A 20,700-nucleotide genomic window follows, 5' to 3' on the forward strand; every position below is an offset into this window, starting at 1 on the left:
TAAAGACAGACAACAATAAATAGGACTGACAGGACAGACTCTTTGACATGCACACACATAGTGCTTGCTGAAAGACTTGAAGCTGAAGCCAGCTGCGCGGCACGTGCTTTTATAGCTTCCTGGTCGCTACGTCACCCCGCCCGTGACGTCACTCCCTTTCATTGGACAGATTGCACACGATATTCAGAGTTGGTCTCGCCAAAGGTGTTCCCCAAAGCGTTGGACAAAGTGTTTGACGCAGCTCGAGTTCCTGAAGAGGAGCTATGCATTTCAGAAAGGCAGGGCATAAAAGAGAAACAATAATGTACAGTATGTGGAAAATAATGTTTTTTTAACCTTAAACCGCATAAAAACATTACATTACACCAAGTACATCAAATAACGTTCTTTTTAGCAACATCATATGACCCCTTTAAAACTGCATAGTTATAGTTATCTTTACAGTTATTGTGTTTGGTGTGAACAAGCCTTAGCTTGTTTGTTTAAAACAAAGAATAGCTTTATCAGTAACGAGAATTTTTAAAATCGATTCTATAACTATGTTTCTCACTATAATAAGTGTTTATTCTATATTTTTCATAGTAAATATATTTATGTTTGCTGTTTAATGATGTCATCCTTAAGGTTTCTTTTCTTTTTTTTTATTTATTTACCAGACACTGTAATTGTGTTTGTGTGTAACGATGAGTCAGAGACGTTCGGATCTATATGCAAGAGTGGTCAAACAGGCAGAGGTCAGATAACAGCGTCAGGTATGTCAGGGGATATCCAAAATCAGCAACAGAAACAAGCAGAGGTCGGGGCAGGCAGCAGAGAATCACAGTCGGTATACACAATCCAAGATCAAACACGGAAGGAATGAACAAAGGGAAAACACTCGGAAATGCCAAGACAGAATTAAACAAGACTTCGCAATGTGAGTGTGGATGAGTGCAACCTTTATAGTGTCACTGATAGGAAACAGGTGTGGTTCAAAAATGAGTTCCTAAGCAGGGGTTTATGGGAAATGTAGTCCAAATGTACTGTGTCGTGTGAAAGTCTGTGGGGATCATGACAGTGTGTGTGTGTATATGGGGTATGTGGGTATTTTTTACGTAAATGTACAATGTAAAAACATGTATATACGCAATAAGTGTATTGGATTAAATTATTAATTTATATGTTAGTACATATTACTTAAAGAAATGGCACATAAAGTGGGACCAACATAAGTCACAATTGTATCATTGTCATAATAAAATTCAATAATTGGATCTTTGTTGTTCAGCACACTGCGCCAGACACTTGTTGGTTCATGGATATTAAAAATGTCACATGACCTTTACCCTGAGTGATTTGCTGAAAGGCATTGCTGGTGAGTTCTAGCCATTGTGGGATTACGGTTTGCTACTTACACATGGTCAGTCAACAAAATAAATCTTAAATGTAATGACTACCCCCAAAAATGGAGAAATACATTTTATAATATAGAATGAATTTAGTAAGAGTATGATTGTTGCTACACCTTTCAGTTACTGTAGTTGACTTTTTGTTTGAGGCTCGTAGTTAGGCATTTTTCTCACTGATGTGAGTAAATGCTACTATGAGAATGACACTGACCTCAAGCTCAGTGAAGATCCCAGTTGTTTTCTGCAGGATGGCGTACATGCAGTGTGCCACCGTCACAGCATGTTTCCAGTTGTGGTATGGAACTCGTCTGTAATTTTTCCGCACTGACATCGTGAAGCGACACAGTTTCTCCTGTTCAAAGCTTTAATTACACAAAGAAAGTGTGACTGTACACCTTTGCCTTGTCAAAGCAGTACTGTACATGAGTGTTTCTTCATCTACGAGTGTTTTTATGTTCAGAAGATTGATTTTTAAAAAGACAACAGGTTTAAAAACATTCTGTTTTATTAAGGTTACTTTTTTATTTCTTTTATTTTCAAATGCCTTTTATGCATATATATTTTGTCATTCTACCCTGGTCCCAGATATAATCCTAAAATACGAAAATCATTATTAAATGTTAATTATAACATAATCATTAATCACAGTAAAACAATTTAAACAGTTACACAAATTATTAAAATATATTCGAATAAATGATTCACCTGTCATTTGCAGCACCAACAATTTTGCCCCAATGAAGATTTTAGTTAGTTTACTAAGACTAAGTCAGTTTACTAAGAAATTATGCAAAAATTAGATTTAAATGTTTTCATTCAGGATAAGATACTGTCTATGAATTTAGCCTTAGCAAGACATTTTATTCCAAACAAATGATTTCCTTCACTGCTATTTCTACTACAAATGCATTTATTTATCTTATAGGATATGTTGTGACAAAACACACAGAGCTCTTTAAAAAACCGACACATTCTTACCTGGTTTTTCCACATGAATTGTGAACCATGTATACAAATATTGCAGGCCAAAGTTCCTCAAAAGGAGCAAAGTCAAAGTGAAACCTTAGACAGAAATATGACTTGAAATATGAGTTTGTTTGCAATTCAAATCTGCACAAGTGAAATAAGAGCTAAAAAAAGTATTTAATACATCCTAATAACGCTTGCACATTTATGTAATGTCTTCTTGTCTACAAAATGAAAATAAAACCAAACCAATATATTTATAACCAATAAATAACACCAAATCAATATATTTACACCAACCAATATATTTTCTAATTCACTAAATCTAATAAATAGAAAATAATGTTCAGTCCAGGCTTTCAGTACCTATTTTACAGCTATTCAGTGTGGCTGGTCCAATCAGATTTTAGATTTGCAAAATGAAATAACTACTAAGTAATCATATTACTAAAAGCCATTATGTAACAGTGTTCTTTGGCGTATGAGAGTGTAAACTCACAGTTCGATCTCTTTATATATGGCTAAAGGGAGGGAGAGTTGTGTAAGGGTCTTCCACTCCTCTGACGTGCAGATGCTGTGGTACGAAAGCTTCTCCATCGTCACCCGGTAAATGCACTCTGAATGTCTTATCCGGTGATACATCTATACACAAACACATACATACACATACACCCATTTGTCTATGCAAAATATCTATCTATCTATCTATCTATCTATCTATCTATCTATCTATCTATCTATCTATCTATCTAGCTATCTATCTATCTATCTATCTATCTATCTATCTTAAAAGTATTTATACGTCTTCATTTTTTCACGTTATGTTATGTTGCTGCCTTATGTTAAACTGTTTTAAATTACTTTTTTCCCCACATCAGTCTGCACTCTATTCACCATAATGACAAAGCAAAAAAGATTTTTCACAACTTCATCAATTTATTAAAAATAAAAAAACTGAAATAAGTACATTTCATTGCATGAATAAAGTAAATAAATCACTGGCAAAAGGTGAGGAGAAAATTCAGTTTAAATGTAAATCCCATCAGCTGATGGCAGTAGAGCACTCATGGTGTTTTAAATATTAACATACTTAATCATTTTAAAAGCTGCCATGTGACAATACTAGTGTGTGATCAGTGTTGTCAGATTGGCTTGACGTCTTCCAGCCCAAAACCTCCAAAACCTGCCCACTCCATGAATAACCTGCCCAAAATATTAACTGCTAAAAGAATGTGATGCAATTCTATTTCCATGTCAAAGAAGATTGATAAGGATTGTGTCTATCTCCTTGAAATGGAATTGTATAAATAAATAAAAATAATAATAATTATAAAAAATCACAGACTGGAGAAAAATACAACAGGACAACTAATCAAAACCTTGTCAAACACAGTAAAAAGAAAATGAGCTAATATGACGAAAAATATTTTAGCACACTCTTCTACACACCATAACGGCCGATCATGTGTCATTCACGTTCAAATAATGAACAACAATAATAATAATGTGCTCACCTTCGTGTTGCTTTTTAACGTAGATTAATGTAATACCTTATTGCGCTTAAAGCCGTCACTCATTAATCAAAACATCTGCCTGCTTTCGCTCTTGATTGGCTAAATGGGTGGGCTGGTCTGCATCAACAATGAGTCTGCGGTGTAGTGCAGTTCCTTTTCAGGTACTCGAGCTGCGTCGAGCGCTTTGGGGAATGTCCCTGACGAGACCGACTCTGAATATCGTGTGCAATCTGTCCAATGGAAGGGCGTGACGTCACGGGCGGGGTGACGTAGCGACCAGGAAGCTATAAAAGCACGTGCCATGCAGCTGGCTTCAGTTTCGCATCTGTCAGCAAGCGCTCTGTGTGTGCATGTCAAAAGTCTGTCTCGTTGGTCCTATTTATTTTTGTCTGTCTCTTAAGCATTAAAAAGATCGCTAGAACAGCTCAATATGCCAAAAGTGAAAGCAAAGACCAAACATGTGAGGGGCGATTCCAAGCCACATTATAGATTGTGTGTTCCTCCTTGCCCTCGCTACATCACGGGTGGGGATACACACAGTTTATGCGTGGCTTGCCTGGGATCGGGGCCTGCCAGTGCGGACGCTTCGATCCCGGAGGGCTCTCTTCGAGGAGGGAGCCTTCACCAGCGTTTCCCGCGGTGCTGGCCCCGCTTCTGCCGAGGAAGAATGGCTGCTGCACTCGTGGGGTTCGCAGGTGGATCTGTCAGAGGGAATGGAGACGGGCCAGTCCTTATCTCCTTCCTCATCTGTCAGATCCGGCGCCCAAACCCTGGGTTCGAAAGCACGCTCGTCGGTTTCTTCCCCCCAGGGTGAGGGATCAGCTCTTCACCTCTCTTCCTCCAAGGAGGTTGATGTGGAGACTGTTGCTGGGGATTCGCCACCCCTGTCGCCCCAATATGAGGAGCTTTTGGAGGTGGTTACTCGCACAGTTGATAGATTAAAAATCGAATGGCCTGCTGAGAAACATACTGAGCCGCAGAAAAGTAAGCTAGATGAACGCTTTCTGCGGCCGAGGCAACCACCTCCACGTCAGAGCCTTCCATTTTTTCCCGATCTCCACGACGAAATCTCGAGATCGTGGAATCACCAATATTCGACCCGCCTCTTCGGCCCCGATTCACTATATTATGGCAACATGATGGGGCTGGGAGAGCGGGCTTATAGAGCGGTGCCACGGGTTGAACAGACGCTCGCGGGCTATCTGTCGCCCAGTTCGGCATCGTCTCTAAAGGCTCTGACGTTGCCCACCAAGCCTCTCAGAGTTACATCTTCGCTGGTGGGCAAAGGCTATGTGGCAGCAGGTCAGGCTGGGGCTTGCCTTTATACTATGGCGGTCCTACAAGCATATCAGGCCGACCTGCTGGGAGATATCGATGAGGGGGAGGGGATCAAGTCTGATGATATTCAAGAGCTTAGAAGGACCGCTGATCTCTCCCTCCGCGCCACTAAAGAGACCGCTCGCGCGATTGGGCGGTCTATGGCAGCCTTAGTGGCCGCGGAGAGGCATTTATGGCTGACCCTGTCAGAAATTAAAGAGAAGGACAGGGTCTGCCTCCTGGAACGCCCCACTTCAGCCTTCTGGCCTGTTTGGCGACACAGTCAATACTGTCGTCCACAGGTTCCAGGAGGCACGTAAATAGGCGGCAACGTTCCAGAATTTCCTGCCTCATCGCTCTCGTGGTGCATCTGCGGCCTCCAACAAGCGCTGCTCCAAGTTGTTTCCACCCGCAAACGTAGCGGAGCTGGGATGCTCACCGCCCCTTCGGGGGCTTCTTACACCAGAGGTCAGTCTCGAGAGACTGATTCCCTTAGTAGATTATTTAGCAGCATGGAAAATACTGCCAAATGTATCTCATTGGGTCCTGCGTACAATAGAAAAAGGCTACTGCATTCAGTTCGGTCATCCACCACAGAAGTTCAACGGGGTTACACCGACAGTAGTCGGCCCCCGGCAGGCTCTGGTTATGGAACAAGAAGTGAATACCCTATTAAGGAAGGAGGCCATCGAGGTGGTCCCTCCTCGGTATTTCATAGTTCCAAAGAAGGATGGGGGGTTGCGTCTGATCTTAGACTTACGTCACCTGAACCGCTCAGTTATGCCACTGAAGTTCAAAATGCTCACTGTCAAGCAGGTTGTAGCTCAAATCAGATCCGAGGACTGGTTTGTCACAATAGATCTCAAAGACGCATACTTCCACATATCCATCCTTCCACAACACAGGAAGTTTCTGAGGTTCGCTTTCGGGGGCAAAGCTTATCAATATCGAGTACTTCCCTTCGGCCTTGCACTCTCACCCCGCACGTTCACGAAATGTGTAGATGCAGCTCTGGTATCCCTCCGTATGCAAGGCATCCGCATTCTAAATTATATCGACGATTGGTTGATTCTAGCTCAATCGGAGCAGATGGTGGTTCGAAATCGAGATGTCGTTCTCGCACATATGGGGGAGCTGGGTTTGAGACTAAACGCCAAGAAGAGTGTACTTTTTCCAGTTCAAAGAACCACCTATCTAGGCGTAGTGTGGAATTCGACCATGATGCAGGCACGTCTGTCTCCTGCTCGGATCGAGTCGATCCTCACATCAGTCAAGAGAGTCAAAGAAGGCCAGTCACTCACTGTCAAACAATTTCAGAGATTGTTAGGTCTGATGGCAGCTGCGTCCAACATGATACCTTTTGGCCTGCTGTACATGAGACCCCTGCAGTGGTGGCTCAAGTCCAAGGGCTTTTCCCCGAGGGGGAATCCACTTCGAGTTATCAAGGTCACGCGTGCCTTAGACATGTGGAAGAAACCTTGGTTCTTGAATCAGGGCCCGGTGCTGGGAGCTCTTTGTCACCGTGTAACGCTAGCGACAGACGCGTCCCTCACCGGTTGTGGTGCAGTCATGAGTGGCCACCCTGCCCGCGGTCTGAGGAGCAGTCGCCATCTGACAAGGCACATCAATTGCTTAGAGATGCTAGCAGTCTATCGAGCATTGAAACATTTCCTCCCAGACCTGAGAGGTCACCATGTGTTGGTGCGCACCGACAACACATCAGTGGTCTCTTATATCAATCACCAGGGGGGTCTGCGTTCACGCCCCTTGTACAAGCTGGCACACCAGATCCTTCTGTGGTCCCAGGGCAAACTCCTATCGCTCAGAGCAGTGTATATTCCTGGGAGATTGAATGTGGGAGCAGACATACTGTCGAGGCAGGGGCCGAGGCCTGGGGAATGGAAACTTCACCCCGAGGTGGTTAAGCAGATATGGAGTGTTTGGCACAGCCCAGGTGGACCTCTTTGCGACTCAGGAGACATCGCAATGTCCCCTCTGGTTCTCTCTAGTTCATCCAGCTCCTCTGGGACTGGACGCTATGGTACAGACCTGGCCGAGGTTTCGTCTGTACGCATTTCGGCGTACAGTTCTGGCAAGAGTACGCCAGGACGGGGTCCGTCTGTTATTAGTAGCCCTGGTCTGGCCGGGCCGAGTATGGTTCGCAGATCTAGTCTCGCTCCTCGACGGCTCTCCGTGGGAGATACCGATCAGGACAGACCTACTCTCACAGGCGCAGGGCACGATAATTCACCCTCGCCCGGAGCTGTGGAAACTGTGGGTGTGGCCCCTGAGGGGGCACAGCTCATAGAATCCAGTCTCTCAACTGAGGTTGTTGAGACCCTCCTCCAGTCCAGAGCTCCCTCCACGAGGAAACTGTACGCCTTGAGGTGGAAACTCTTCACCTCATGGTGCAGAGACCGCCAGCTTGACCCTGTTAACTGCCCAGTTGGTACAGTTCTGGAGTTTCTACAAGCTAGGCTCTCTGCAGGGTTAACCCACTCCTCCTTAAAGGTGTACTTGGCTGCCATAGCTGCTTACCATGTCCCTTTCAATGATCAGTCAGTGGGTAGACACCCCCTAGTTACACGTTTCCTCCGCTGTGCGCTGAGGCTGAGACCTCCAGTACGATCCCGTGTTCCCCCCTGGGATTTGGTTGTGGTTTTAGTGGCTCTTTGTAAAGCTCCATTCGAGCCAATACAAGACATCTCAGATAGACATCTGATGCTTAAAACTGCCCTGTTACTGGCAATCACCTCGCTAAAGAGAGTTGTAGATCTTCAGGCCCTTTCGGTGGCCCTTACTTACCTAGACTTTGCCCCTGGTATGGCCAAAGCATTCTTATACCCTCGAGCGGGTTATGTTCCTAAGGTTCCCTCTGTTACACCACAACCTATCGTACTGCAGGCCTTCTGCCCTCCTCCCTTTCGGGAGCCAGACCAGGAAAAGCTAAATTGTATGTGTCCAGTGCGAGCACTGGATGCATACGTCCACAGAGCTGCCCTGTGGAGAAAATCCGACCAATTGCTTGTTTGCTACAGTCCTCCTAAAAAGGGGTCTCCTGCCTCCGAGCAGACCCTAAGTCATTGGATAGTCGAGGCTATCAACGTCTCCTATGAGTCCTCTGGTCTTCCCCTTTCTTTGGGAGCCAAGGCTCACTCCACTTGGGGTATGGAGGCCTCTAAGGCCTTCTCAGCAGGTGTGTCCCTCTTGGACATCTGCAACGCTGCTGGGTGGTCCACACCCTCTACATTTGTCAGATTTTATGACCTTGATATGCGAGCCACTCCGGGCTCTTCTGTTCTCTCGCCTTAGCTGTGCTCTTCGGATACACACTAGGCAGGGATTTGGAAGTCTGGCATCGTGGGCACATCATTCCCCAAAGCGCTCGACGCAGCTCGAGTTCCTGAAAAGGCATCGCAGAGCCATACTCCCGGCACCCCTGCCGGCGCTTGCTTCCCTACTCGAGCCAGCTGTACGGCACGTGCTTTTATAGCTTCCTGGTCGCTACGTCACCCCGCCCGTGACATCACGCCCTTCTGTTGGACAGATTGCACACGATATTCAGAGTCGGTCTCGTCAGGGACGTTCCCCAAAGCACTCGACGGAGCGTCTCGTTCCTTCAAGGAACCAGGGTCACATGCGTAACCTTGAGACATTTAATAACGTCATAATGACTGATTAGATGGAGTACTTGCACACTTGGGTTTTGTTTGTTTACCAATTAGAAAAATGCCAAAGTCAAACCAGCCTAAATCTACCCAAACCAATTTTAACCCCATAAAATAAAATTCAAACCAGTTGGGCAGAAATCCACCCAATCTGGCAACACTTTGTGACCCCACAAAGGACCAAGTGTGGGTAATCTCTCGTAGACACTCCTATGCCTGTTTCTTCCAAACATTCCCATTCTCTAGAAGGTGTTATTATGACCAACGGATGGTTTATTAGACTCGAGGTCTGCACACTTACATTTGCACAGTGTAAGGCCAAAGCACAGAAGACGGCAAACATCTTAAAGTTGTTCTCATCAGTTTTAGTGAAGGCACTTCCTCCCAGCTTGTTCACCATTTGTACAACACCAATCACACTCCCGCGGCTGACTATTGGCATGCACAGGATATTCCGCGTCGTGTAGCCAGTGTAGAGATCTACTTCTCTGTGAAAAGCAGAACAGAAGACACACACACTGGTATTGGCAGAGATGTATAGTAACGAAGTAGAACTACTTCACTTCTGTACTTAAGTACTAAAAGGCGGTATCTGTACTTTACTAAAGTATTATTTTTTTCTCCTACTTCCACTTTTACTTCAGTACATATTTTCGATGAGATTAATACTTTTACTCCGATATTTTTTTTATGTGCTGAATCGTTACTCGTTACAATTATAAAAATGTTACGAATCATTCCATTACAAACAGAACTGTAGATGGCAGGTTTGATGAAGCTGGCACATCATTGAGCGAATCAAGCGATTAAGAAGACTGCGCGTGCTGACTGAACTGCTGTGAAGAGAGAGATGAACACCGAGCCGAGCCGAGCCAGATAATGACCCGTTCACGAGTCAAGAACCGGTTGCATCGGTTTTCGAATCACCAGTAGTTCTTTCTGACAGTTCGATTCAATAAACCAGTTGAAGAAAACGGTTCACCGGTTCTTTTGCGCTTGACGTAATGGTTCAGAAAGTTCAGAATTTCGGTTTGCTTTCACGCTGAGTCACACATGCGCAGTATCATCAGCTCCTCGGTTCTCGAATCGGACACGTCTGACAGAAACGGTTCTTGACCACTGATCTATAATATAAGTTATATTTATAGATCAGTGTTCTTGACTCGTGAACGAGTCAGTCTGTTGTTCGTTATCTGGCTCGGCTCGGTGTTCATCTTCAGTTCTCTCTTCACAGCAGTTCAGTCAGTGTACTGTTTGAGTGCATGCATTACTCCTGGATATTGGTTTGTTTTAACTCAGAGGGAGTGTCAGCCACATTAAAAAAGTTAACAGCTTAAGTCATTTGTGGATTAATGCGTATTGGAGACGCGAACCGTTTAAAACGATTCAGTTCGATTTGGTGAACTGGTTCAAAAAGATCTGGTTACATCGAATGATTCGTTCGCAAACCGGATATCACAAACTGCTTTGTTTTGAACTGTCTCACAACAGACACGGAAGAGAAGACAATGCTGAATAAAGTCGTAGTTTTTGCTATTTTTGGACCAAAATGTATTTTCGATGCTTCAAAAAATTCTAACTGACCCTCTTTGATGATGTTTTTCTTACCTTTCTGGACATGGACAGTATACCGTACACACAGCTTCAATGGAGGGACTGAGAACTCTCGGACTAAATCTAAAATATCTTAAAGGCCATGTTGCAGGTTAACCACCACTTTCGATTAATGGGTACATAAATCACTCAAGATATGTATATCATTTTTAAAATGTCTCAAAAATAGTCTTAAAGACCTATTTTTTAAGTTTTTGGTATTAACGTTTTTTTTATGCAACTCGGCGATGACGTCACGTTGGGGAGAAGTCGAGGAAAGGTAGCCTCAGTCTAGTATGATGCCGCGTTCCAGGCAACCCGTAACCCTTGTTTTTCCAACCTTAAACCCGTGGGAGTGCACAGGAACGGCAATCAAACTCGTGACTTCCCACCCGTGAACTCGTGTCTCGTACTAGATCGATGTACTCCGAGTTCCGAGGTCACACAGCACGCGAAACAACAATGACAGCCCCTACGGATAATACTGGCTATGGATGCAGTTTATGCAAGTGGCACACGTTGAAAAAGCGATTTTTAGGTCAATGTACCGTTGCAATAAAAAAAAAATCTAGTTACAATTCCTTGCACTCAGAAAGTTTGGCGTAACTTGCCTGGAACGGTACAAAGTCGTTAGTCGTGGTATGAAATAGTGATTTCGAGCTCAAAAACCTGCCTGGAACGTAGCATCAGAACTAACGTTATAGCGACTGACTGGGATGAGGAAGAGGTGGCAAGAGCCAACATGTATGATGACCTGCAGCTGTGTAATTTCGAACCTGCCAGACGTGAGAGGGCAAATGAGGAATTGCCAAGAACTGATGTCCGTCAAAGCTTATTAAATGCATGGTCCGAAGAGAATGAGTGGAGAGTTGGTGAAGTGTCCTGGTGAGTTGCTATCGTTTAGCATCGCAGCAATGAGCACTGGAGCTAGTCTACGAGCAGCAGTGCACAATAACGACACATACACACACACACACACACATATATATATATATATATATATATATATATATATATATTATTTTTTTTATTTTGTGTCGCTGTGTTTGGCAGGTGCTTGTGTGGGCGGTGCTGTCCCATGGAAACTGCGCTGAAAAGCTTGTGCTGTAGGGAAGTGAGTGCGTTTGGGTCGCGGTTGGTCGATATCTATCTATCTGTCTGTCTGTCTGTCTATCTATCTATATATATCTATGTTTTTATCTATTTATCTATAATCTGCGCTATCTGAATACTCTCGTCTACTGCTCGTCTCTCTCTAGTCACTCTCAATGCTCTCAAGGCGGGCTTTGGTAAATTCTCTCCCCAACGTGACGTGATGCAATGCATTATGGGGGAAAGGAGACCGCTGTAAGATAGTACCTACTTTTTCGTATTATATTCCGTTTTGTGATACCCAACAACATAAAATACAATGGATAACAGTTTAAATGTTTATTACCATCAAGCAAATTGCACAAATTCGTAAAAAATTTACCCTGCAACACGGCCTTTAAACTGTGTTCCGAAGATAAACGGAGGTCTTACGGGTTTGAAACAACATGAGGGTAAGTTATTAATGACATAATTTTGCAAATTGGGCGAACTAACCCTTTAATCTGTTTTTTGTTTACAAAAAGTTACAGTCAAAGGAATTGTGATTGTCCTTTAGGTTTATCATTTGAAATAGTAAAAACAATATGTTCAAACTTTTGGCTAATTTCTTTAATAACTACAGAACACAATACTTGTACTTTTACTTTCAGTACTTGAGTAGTAAATTTTCAAATAGACTACTTGCAATACTTAAGTACAAAAAATGTTGAATACTTTAGTACTTCTACTTAAGTGTGGTGCTTAAAGAGCACTTCAACTTCTACTCAAGTCATTTTTTTGATAGAGCACTTGTACTTTTACTCAAGTCTGGGTCTCTAGTACTTTATACATCTCTGGGTATTGGTGGTTTACGGGGAATCTCCATAGGCAAAATGGTTTTTATACTGTACAAACTGTATTTAAAATCTACCACTCACAGGAAAGTTTTTGCATTTTTAGATAAAAAACAAAAACAAAAACAAAATACACACAATTTAGTATGTTTTTAAGCCCTTTGAATTATGGGGACCTCATAAACAACCTTCATATCATAATACCTGAGTCATACCCATGTCATTATACAAATTTGTGTACTCATAAACCCCCCAAACCAGTGCACCCACACACAGAGAGCTGAACAAGCATAGTGCTTGTATATGATTGAGTTAAACACACAACAGTTTCTAACGTTGGCACATCTGGGTTTAACATAATCACCTTATTGCAGATTTACAGAAACACAGAAGTCCCATTTATCTGACATGTCCACTTTAACAACTACAACCACACCCATATCACGCAACTTCCGGGTCAAGCTCACCAAAACATTTAAATATAAATGAACAATTCTATGATGCACAAATAGTTTTTAAATAACATATTATGACTATTATGAGATTTTTGAATCAAGGCGATAAGAACTTATACTTTATTTCTTTGTTTGTTTTTTTGTTGTTGTTTTTTTGGTATCTGTCTTTTAATTCTGGATTAAAAAATGACAAGGTTTGTGCCATGACACTGTACCTTTACAATCAGTTGTCTAAAGAGCTCAAGGTGTCATAGTGCAAAATTTTGTATTACTGTATCTTACTTTGGTCATTCATCCAGACTTAACTGCTTAATGTGTGACCTGGTTCTTAACAAAGTTGCTTAAAGAAATCTCATGCGTTTTGGAATGGAGAATGAAAATCCTCATTACCTGTTGAAACAGGGGTCTGCATAGGCATCCGGAATATTCAAAACTTCTCCTGTTCTTGCCACCTGACCTGCTATTCCTTTTTCTATAGAAAACCTGGGGGTGAGTGTTTAATGTCAGTTACAAATGTATGAAGTTTACTTAGAATCTGATATTTAGGGATGAAAACATGTTTGGTCACATTTCATCTTAAAAATCAAAAACAAATCCAATGTTTATGACCATTATGAAGGTTTTTTTTTTTTTGCACTATGGCATCACCACTGAGCAGGGCCGGCGCAAGCTCAAATGCCGCTCTAGGCAGAGCACGATCGTGCCGCCCCCACCTCACACTCTTAAGTATACTTAAGATGCATGTAAACAAATAAAAAAAATATATCTATAAAATTATACTAAAAAAAGAAAAACGTGTAAGCATGGTTTCAAAAGGTTTTTTTTTCATACTGCAGTGTGAAAAAAGTACACAATTCAACAGCTGCATATAATTTCTGTTTTATAATAGATAGTGTACAGAATAAAACTAAACATATGCACACAACTTTTTAGCTCATAAGTACTGGAGGTTTCGTTTTTTTTTCTTGACTGATACACACAAACACACATTCACACAACTAATAGCCTACATTTCAGAAGCGTACGTGTCGGGCTTTCGCAGCGGCAAACACTTTGATTGCGTCCTCGAGTTTAACTTGTACTTCAGAGATAATTTTTAATCAGTTTAAGCTTTGAGAAACTGCGTTCTCCAGAGCTCACAGTGACGGGAAGAGTGAAAAGCACTCTCAATGCTACAAAAGCATTTGGAAAAATTAATTCCATCCCTTTTTCACAGATGAATTTAAGTGCATCCAGTGGTTTAGCTACAACAACCAGGCATCTCCCCAAAGCAGTCAGCTCTTCAAACAATTCATGCACTGTCATCATCTCCACATGCGTTGTACAACCTGCTGTACTAGATTTGCTGAATTTTGAATTTTGTGACTTTGCATAACTTTCTATGTAAGAATATAAAAGTTAATATAAATACACACAAAAAAAACACATTCAGCTGTTAGTTTACGAGGATATTAAGACCCAAATATGACTGAGTGAGGATTTCTGTATGCTCACCTAATTTCTTTGGTTTTCCTAAAAACGGGTTTCCCTTCATTCTCCTCCCCGATGTCAAACAGGTCAGAGTACAGCTCTTTATTATTGTGATCTACCTGGAAGAGCGCACATCTGTCTGCATTAACCAGGTTTTTTGCATATATCTGAAACACAAATAGACATGCATTTCCTCAAAGACATTTACCCATGACAGAATGCAATGTGCATGTTTGTCGAAGAATTCATTTAAACAACATTACTATGCAAGTGTGGTTAATCTGCAGTTTATCAGCATTGATAACCAGAATTAGTTTGGTTATGTTATTCAAGCCTTTCATATAATAAAACCTTGTTGATAGATAATAGATTGTTTAAATTTATAGTACATTTTGAGTACATGATGTGTGACTTAAGTGTTAATTTCAAGTGTACATCTCATTTGCTTTCATTAAATTCTATTATATATGCAATATGTTAGCCACTGAAAAAACAGTCAACCTTTACATGTGTCTGTGTGAGAATAGCAACTGAGGAACTTATCCTTCCCTCAAGATTTCACAAACTTGTGGCACATCGTGTCTTCTCCTCTCCAAGATAAACATGTTTTATGAAACTGCTGATGAGCAAGAAATCGCTTCAAACTAAGACAGACATTTTATTCATTTAACTATTATTTATAAATTAGGTAAATATTACCTCCGCTTTTGGAAGTATGTGTTTGGAAAAAATCTGAATGAATCCCTGAGAGGAATGCCAAAAGCTCAGAGAGATGCTGGAGCCGTGTCAGACTGACTTTCTGTCCTTTCCCTGACCTATTTGCATCACTTCCTGTGCTGCTTTGCTCAACAGGAAGGAGGGGACAGAGACCTGATGGGGCCAGAAATCTGATACTTGGAGTTTATGAATATTTGTGGAAGTGAGATCTAGATAACACAAACATGTGCGTAAACAAGAAAAATAATATTTAACAAGCCCAATACTGGTGAGATGGTTCTTAGCAGAGATGTATTTGGTGTTGGTCGACTTGTTTGTCCTCAGGACCAAGCATGTGACCTTATAGAAAGAAGAAGAACCTACTCACCATGATATGTTCAAGTAGAGAATCTATTGCCACTATGTTGTCAAAGTATGTTCTGTTTAAAATCGAAAAGGAGGGAAAGGTTTAATCAAGAGATAATCATGTCACACAAAGACACAGTATAACACACACACACACACACACACACATACACACACACACACACACACACATATATATATATATATATATATATATATATATATATATATATATATATATATATATATATACACATTTAGATTATTTTTAAGGAAAAAAATTCTAAATCATAATTTTTTTATGAAGACCTGAACATGTTCTGAACACATTTCATGAGATTCATGAGACTTTCTAAAGATATTAATGAGATTCAAGAGACTTTTTCATGCATAAAAAAACTTACTTTGACACATCTAGGAGAAAGTCATTTAGTTCAGTCTGTTTGGCAAGACCTCTGCAGACCTGTGAGCGAAAAATGAACAAAAAGCTTAAAAGACAGCAATCACGGCAAGTCTGTGTCTAAACTGACATGACTTTGTAACTGATCACTAGCCTTCAATTAGATATTTTTATCAAGTTGTGATTTATAATCTCAGTGTAAAACACTGATAATACACAAAAAATAGTACACTCTCAGAAAAAAAGGTACAAAAGCTGTCAGTGGGGTGGTACCTTTCCAAAAGATATAGATCTCTACCATTTTGGTATTAATATGTATTTTTATGGTACAACACTGTGCAAAAGTCTTAGGCCATTACTATTTTTAACCAGTTATTTCAATTTTTGCTGTGCTGTGCCAGCACTATTTCCAAACATTCATTTTGCCATTAATCATAATAATCCAGTGATATTTTTGTATGCTCCAGGAGTCTGACAACAGCACTGGCTGCCTTCAGACTCCTTAACATGCACAAATTTCATTGGATTATTATAGTTAAAGGCAAAAGGGATGCTTGGAAATGTAAACTGATAATTCCTACTGGTACACTACTGCAAAAGATAGAAATAACTGTCTTAAAACCATATGTTTGTGGGTGAAAAGACTAATGGTGTTTTGCACAGTACAGTTTGTACACCCTTTAGTGGAAAATAAAGGGAAAATCAGGCCAGGGACACACTGAATAAAGAGATTAGAGTGGCTAAAAGGGTCTACGCGATCAGTTCACTTTCAATCAATCAACTTCAGTGTGGAAAGGTCTGAGAGCCTTCACAAACTACAAGACACCATCCCCCTGCACTGAGGTGAATCAACAACTTGCTGATGACCTGAATGAGTTTTTTTTGTAGGTTTCAAAACCCCCACACCCATTCTGACCATCTCTCTACTCAACTGTTAACACCTCCTGCAATCCCCCTCTCCCCCTCCTACACTTCAAATCAGTGAGGATGATGTACACCAGGTCTTCAGGAAAAACAAAAGAAGAAAGGCACCAGGCCCAGATGGTGTTACACCAGCCTGTCTGAAAACCTGTGCTGACCAGCTGGCCCTCATATTTTCACAGATCTTCAACAGATCTCTGGAGTTGTGTGAAGTCCCTTCCTGCTTCAAACGCTCCACCATCATCCCATTTCCAAAGAAACCCAAGATAACAGGACTTAACGACTACAGACCTGTGGCTCTGACATCTGTCATCATGAAGTCGTTTGAAAAACTGGTTCTGGCTTATCTGAAGGAAATCATTGGACCCTTACTGGACCCCTGCAGTTTGCTTACTGAGCAAACAGGTCCATGGATGATGCAGTAAACATGGGACTTTACTTCATCCTGCTACATCCTGCTTCATCCTGTGTAAAAACTCTTGGATGTTATCATGCGACTTCATATGATCACCTGGATTATTTGCGATTTGATTTTATCAGGAACCAGCGTAAAGCAGTGGACCGAACTTCTGGACTTCACCATGCTGAGGTACTCTCTCTCTGATCTTTTGTCCCTGGGACACCATGGCCGTCCAGATATCAGCGTCATACAAACTTTGCGTTCCATGCAGATCCTCCGACGGCCTAGTTATAATCATAGAGGCTCTCGTCAGAGTCACTCTATTGCCGGTTGCTGGAGTCAATGCACTTTGGTCGAACCGCAGGCGCTCGCTGCGTCGTACTTCTGGTTACCATCGAATCGGCCATGGTAACCTACGCTATCCTGAGGTTCTCTCTCAAAAACCCGCAGCGAATGTGTGCTGTAGCACTATGCGACTTGCTCAATTAAACACGAGGTCAATAAACAATAAAACGGCACTTATCACTGACACTATCCTTGACAGGAAAATTGATATTCTCTGTCTCAGTGAAACTTGGCATAAAGACAATGACTAATCTTAATTTGAACATGTGTGCCCCATCTGTATATAAATATATTGACGTGCCTCGAGCTTCAGTTAAGGGTGTTGGCTTGGCTGCAATATTTGTATCAAATATATCAATCGATGTTATTGATGCTCCTACTGTTTCATCATTTGAATGTCTTGTTTTTAAAGTCAATGGTGCTTCACCTGTTCTTGTGCTGCTCATTTATCGTCCACCAAAACCTAATCCTTTATTTTCTTCTGAGTTTACTGAGTTGCTGACACTTCTTAGTCCACTCTGTCCGTCTATGGTCTTGACCGGTGATGTCAATTTCCATATTGATAATCCAAACTGTGTCAAAACTGCTACCTTTTTGGACATTTTGGATGGTTTTGACTTTAAACAGCATGTTATTTTTCCGACCCATAGGCTGGTGTTCTGCCGGTGTTGGTATCCAATCTCTGGATAGTATCGACTTGATTATAAGTGACCATAGACTTATTACTTTTTACATAAATGTTACGTCTTCACGATCCATTTCTGAGCACACTAACAAATTCTGCAACATCAAGCACATGGACTTATAATTCCATGCTTTCCTCACTTTTGGATGAGTTCGCACCTGTGCGAGAACGGCTTGTTACTTTTAGGAAACCCTGTCCATGGTTTACTCCGGATTTACGTTTAATGAAAGCTGCCGGAAGACAATTAGAACGGCAGTACAAAATATCTGGCCTGACGGTGCACAGGCTTCTTTACACTGAACAACAGTCTGCTTACCATTCTGATTTGAGTACTGCACGTAAGTGCTACTATTCAAGCATCATTGGTAACGCTGCAACTAATTCTAAATGACTGTTTAAGACTGTTGACAATCTTTTCAAACCAACTAAGGCCGTTGTTCATTCCTCTGTTGACCAGTGTAATAAGTTTCTTCATTATTTTACTGGTAAGGTTGAGGGTATATATAGCACTTTAAATACCATCACTCCTCTTGAGCTAGTTAATATCCAGCCTTCAAACTTCCCAACTACTACCTTTTCAAACTTTGAAATGGTCGGAGATGATTTTATTATAAGTACAGTGAAGTCCATGAACTCTACAACCAGTATTTTAGATCCGGTTCCCTGCTCGGTCATCATGAACTGCCTTGCATCAATCTGCCCTTTTATGACTTCAATTGTGAACTTGTCATTGACTTCTGGAATTGTTCCTCCAGGACTAAAAATAGCTGCCATTACACAAGTCCCTAAGAAGACAGGTTGTGATGTATCTGATTTATCCAATTACAGGCCGATTTCCAACCTCCCATTCTTGGCTAAAGTTCTTGAGCGTGTTGTGGCTGTTCAGTTAAATTATCACCTAGAAGAAGGCATAGTACTGAAACTGCTTTAATTAGGGTTGTAAATGATCTTCTTATCACGACGGATTCCGGTGCATGCAGTATTTTGGTCTTGTTAGACCTCAGTGCTGCTTTTGACACTATTTGATTTGATTTGATTTTATTTTCACAACAAAAAACATTTAAAAAAAAACAAAAAACAAACAAACAAAAACAAACAAACAGTGTTATACATTTCACAAAAAGAATGTAATGGACAATTGCCGAAAAACCCTCAAGGGGCTTAATTAGTGGCAATCTCCATAGGAACAATTATATTTAACAAATTAAAAACATATTGTAAAACAATGTAAAATTGGATTTAAAGCACAAACCCATACGGAAAATTCAAACAACTTAGTAACAATAATTTTACTCTCTGTTTAAACTGTTCTTTAGAAACCTCAACAAATGATGGGGGAAGACTATTCCATACCTTTGACCCTCTGTATAATATACTAAACTGTGTTTGAGTCGTACGAGAGTAGGGAGGCCTAATAAGACGACTACTACGAGTCGGATACTGATGAAATTCATTATTAAGAATAAAAATATTACAAAAATGCTGAGGAAATAACTTTTTTATAGAGCTATAAACTAATAAAGCAATTTGAAGCTGATTCACTTGATAAACACTAAGAATACTTGCCTGAGCAAACAGTGATTGGGAGGGGTGTCTACGATTTACACAAAATATTATTCTTAAAGCTCGCTTCTGAAGTCGAGAAATAGATTCTAGTTAGTTGGGTGGGTACTAGCCCAAGCAACATTACAGTAATTGATATATGGATACAACATTGAATAATACAACATAATTGCAACTTTTTTGTTAATCAAATGCCGTATTTTTCCTAATATACCGACCACTTTGGCTATTTTTGTACTTATGGCACTAATTTGAGGTTTCCAAGATAAAGAGTCATCTAGTATAACGCCGAGGAAACAAGCAGATCTAACATTGTTAATGGAGATATTATCAATTTGAATTTTCATTGAAGATTTAAATGTGTTAGACTTAATACCAAACAATATGTAACTTGTTTTTTTTATGTTAAGTGACAATTTGTTGGACTTGAACCAAGTAGATAACTTGTCAAGTTCTTCATTAACTACTTTTATTAAGATTTCTGGATTTTTATGGGAATAAAATACACTTGTATCGTCTGCAAATAAAATTTTAGAAAGTTTATCTGAGACATTAGGGAGGTCATTAACATATAATAAAAATAACAAGGGACCCAAGATGGAACCCTGCGGTAAGCCGCACTGAAGGAGAAGGAAAGGGGATTCTGTCCCATTATAATTAACAGATTGATATCGGTCTGAAAGATAATTGGTGAACCAGAGTAGTGACTTGTTTCGTATACCATAATGTGAAAGTTTTTTTAACAGGATGGAATGGTCAACGGTATCAAATGCCTTTGAAAGATCCAGAAAAATACCTATAGTGTTTTCATTTCTATCTTTTGCTTTATATATCTCAGTCAAAAAATGGACAAGTGCCATGTAAGTGGAATGTTGTTTCCTAAAACCATACTGGTGTGCATATAAAATATTATTTTTGTCCAGATGTTTAATTAATCTTGAGTAAACAAGTTTTTCGAGAACTTTGGACAGGGCTGGTAACACAGAAATTGGTCTATAATTGTTAAAAATAGCATGGTCATCTTCTTT

The 20,700-nt window shown here is 40.8% G+C and overlaps 2 protein-coding genes across 2 annotated transcripts in view; both read right to left on the reverse strand.

Annotated features, from left to right (window-relative positions):
* Positions 1-20,700, reverse strand: part of LOC132110970 (cAMP and cAMP-inhibited cGMP 3',5'-cyclic phosphodiesterase 10A-like) — a 192,685-nt gene that overhangs the window by 23,254 nt on the left and 148,731 nt on the right. Inside the window, exons 9-16 of the mRNA XM_059518121.1 lie at positions 15,763-15,821; positions 15,381-15,432; positions 14,321-14,463; positions 13,217-13,309; positions 9,155-9,341; positions 2,854-2,996; positions 2,367-2,450; positions 1,600-1,750 (exon numbers count right to left, since the gene is read on the reverse strand). Of these exons, the coding sequence (XP_059374104.1) occupies positions 1,600-1,750; positions 2,367-2,450; positions 2,854-2,996; positions 9,155-9,341; positions 13,217-13,309; positions 14,321-14,463; positions 15,381-15,432; positions 15,763-15,821 (912 nt within the window). The remainder of the gene's footprint in view (positions 1-1,599; positions 1,751-2,366; positions 2,451-2,853; positions 2,997-9,154; positions 9,342-13,216; positions 13,310-14,320; positions 14,464-15,380; positions 15,433-15,762; positions 15,822-20,700) is intronic.
* LOC132110972 (vesicle transport protein SFT2A-like) overlaps positions 1-20,700 on the reverse strand; it is a 277,590-nt gene that overhangs the window by 11,915 nt on the left and 244,975 nt on the right. The gene's annotated exons all lie outside the window — the stretch shown is intronic.

This window comes from Carassius carassius, chromosome 30, assembly GCF_963082965.1.
Source record: "Carassius carassius chromosome 30, fCarCar2.1, whole genome shotgun sequence".
Classification (NCBI taxonomy): domain Eukaryota; kingdom Metazoa; phylum Chordata; class Actinopteri; order Cypriniformes; family Cyprinidae; genus Carassius; species Carassius carassius.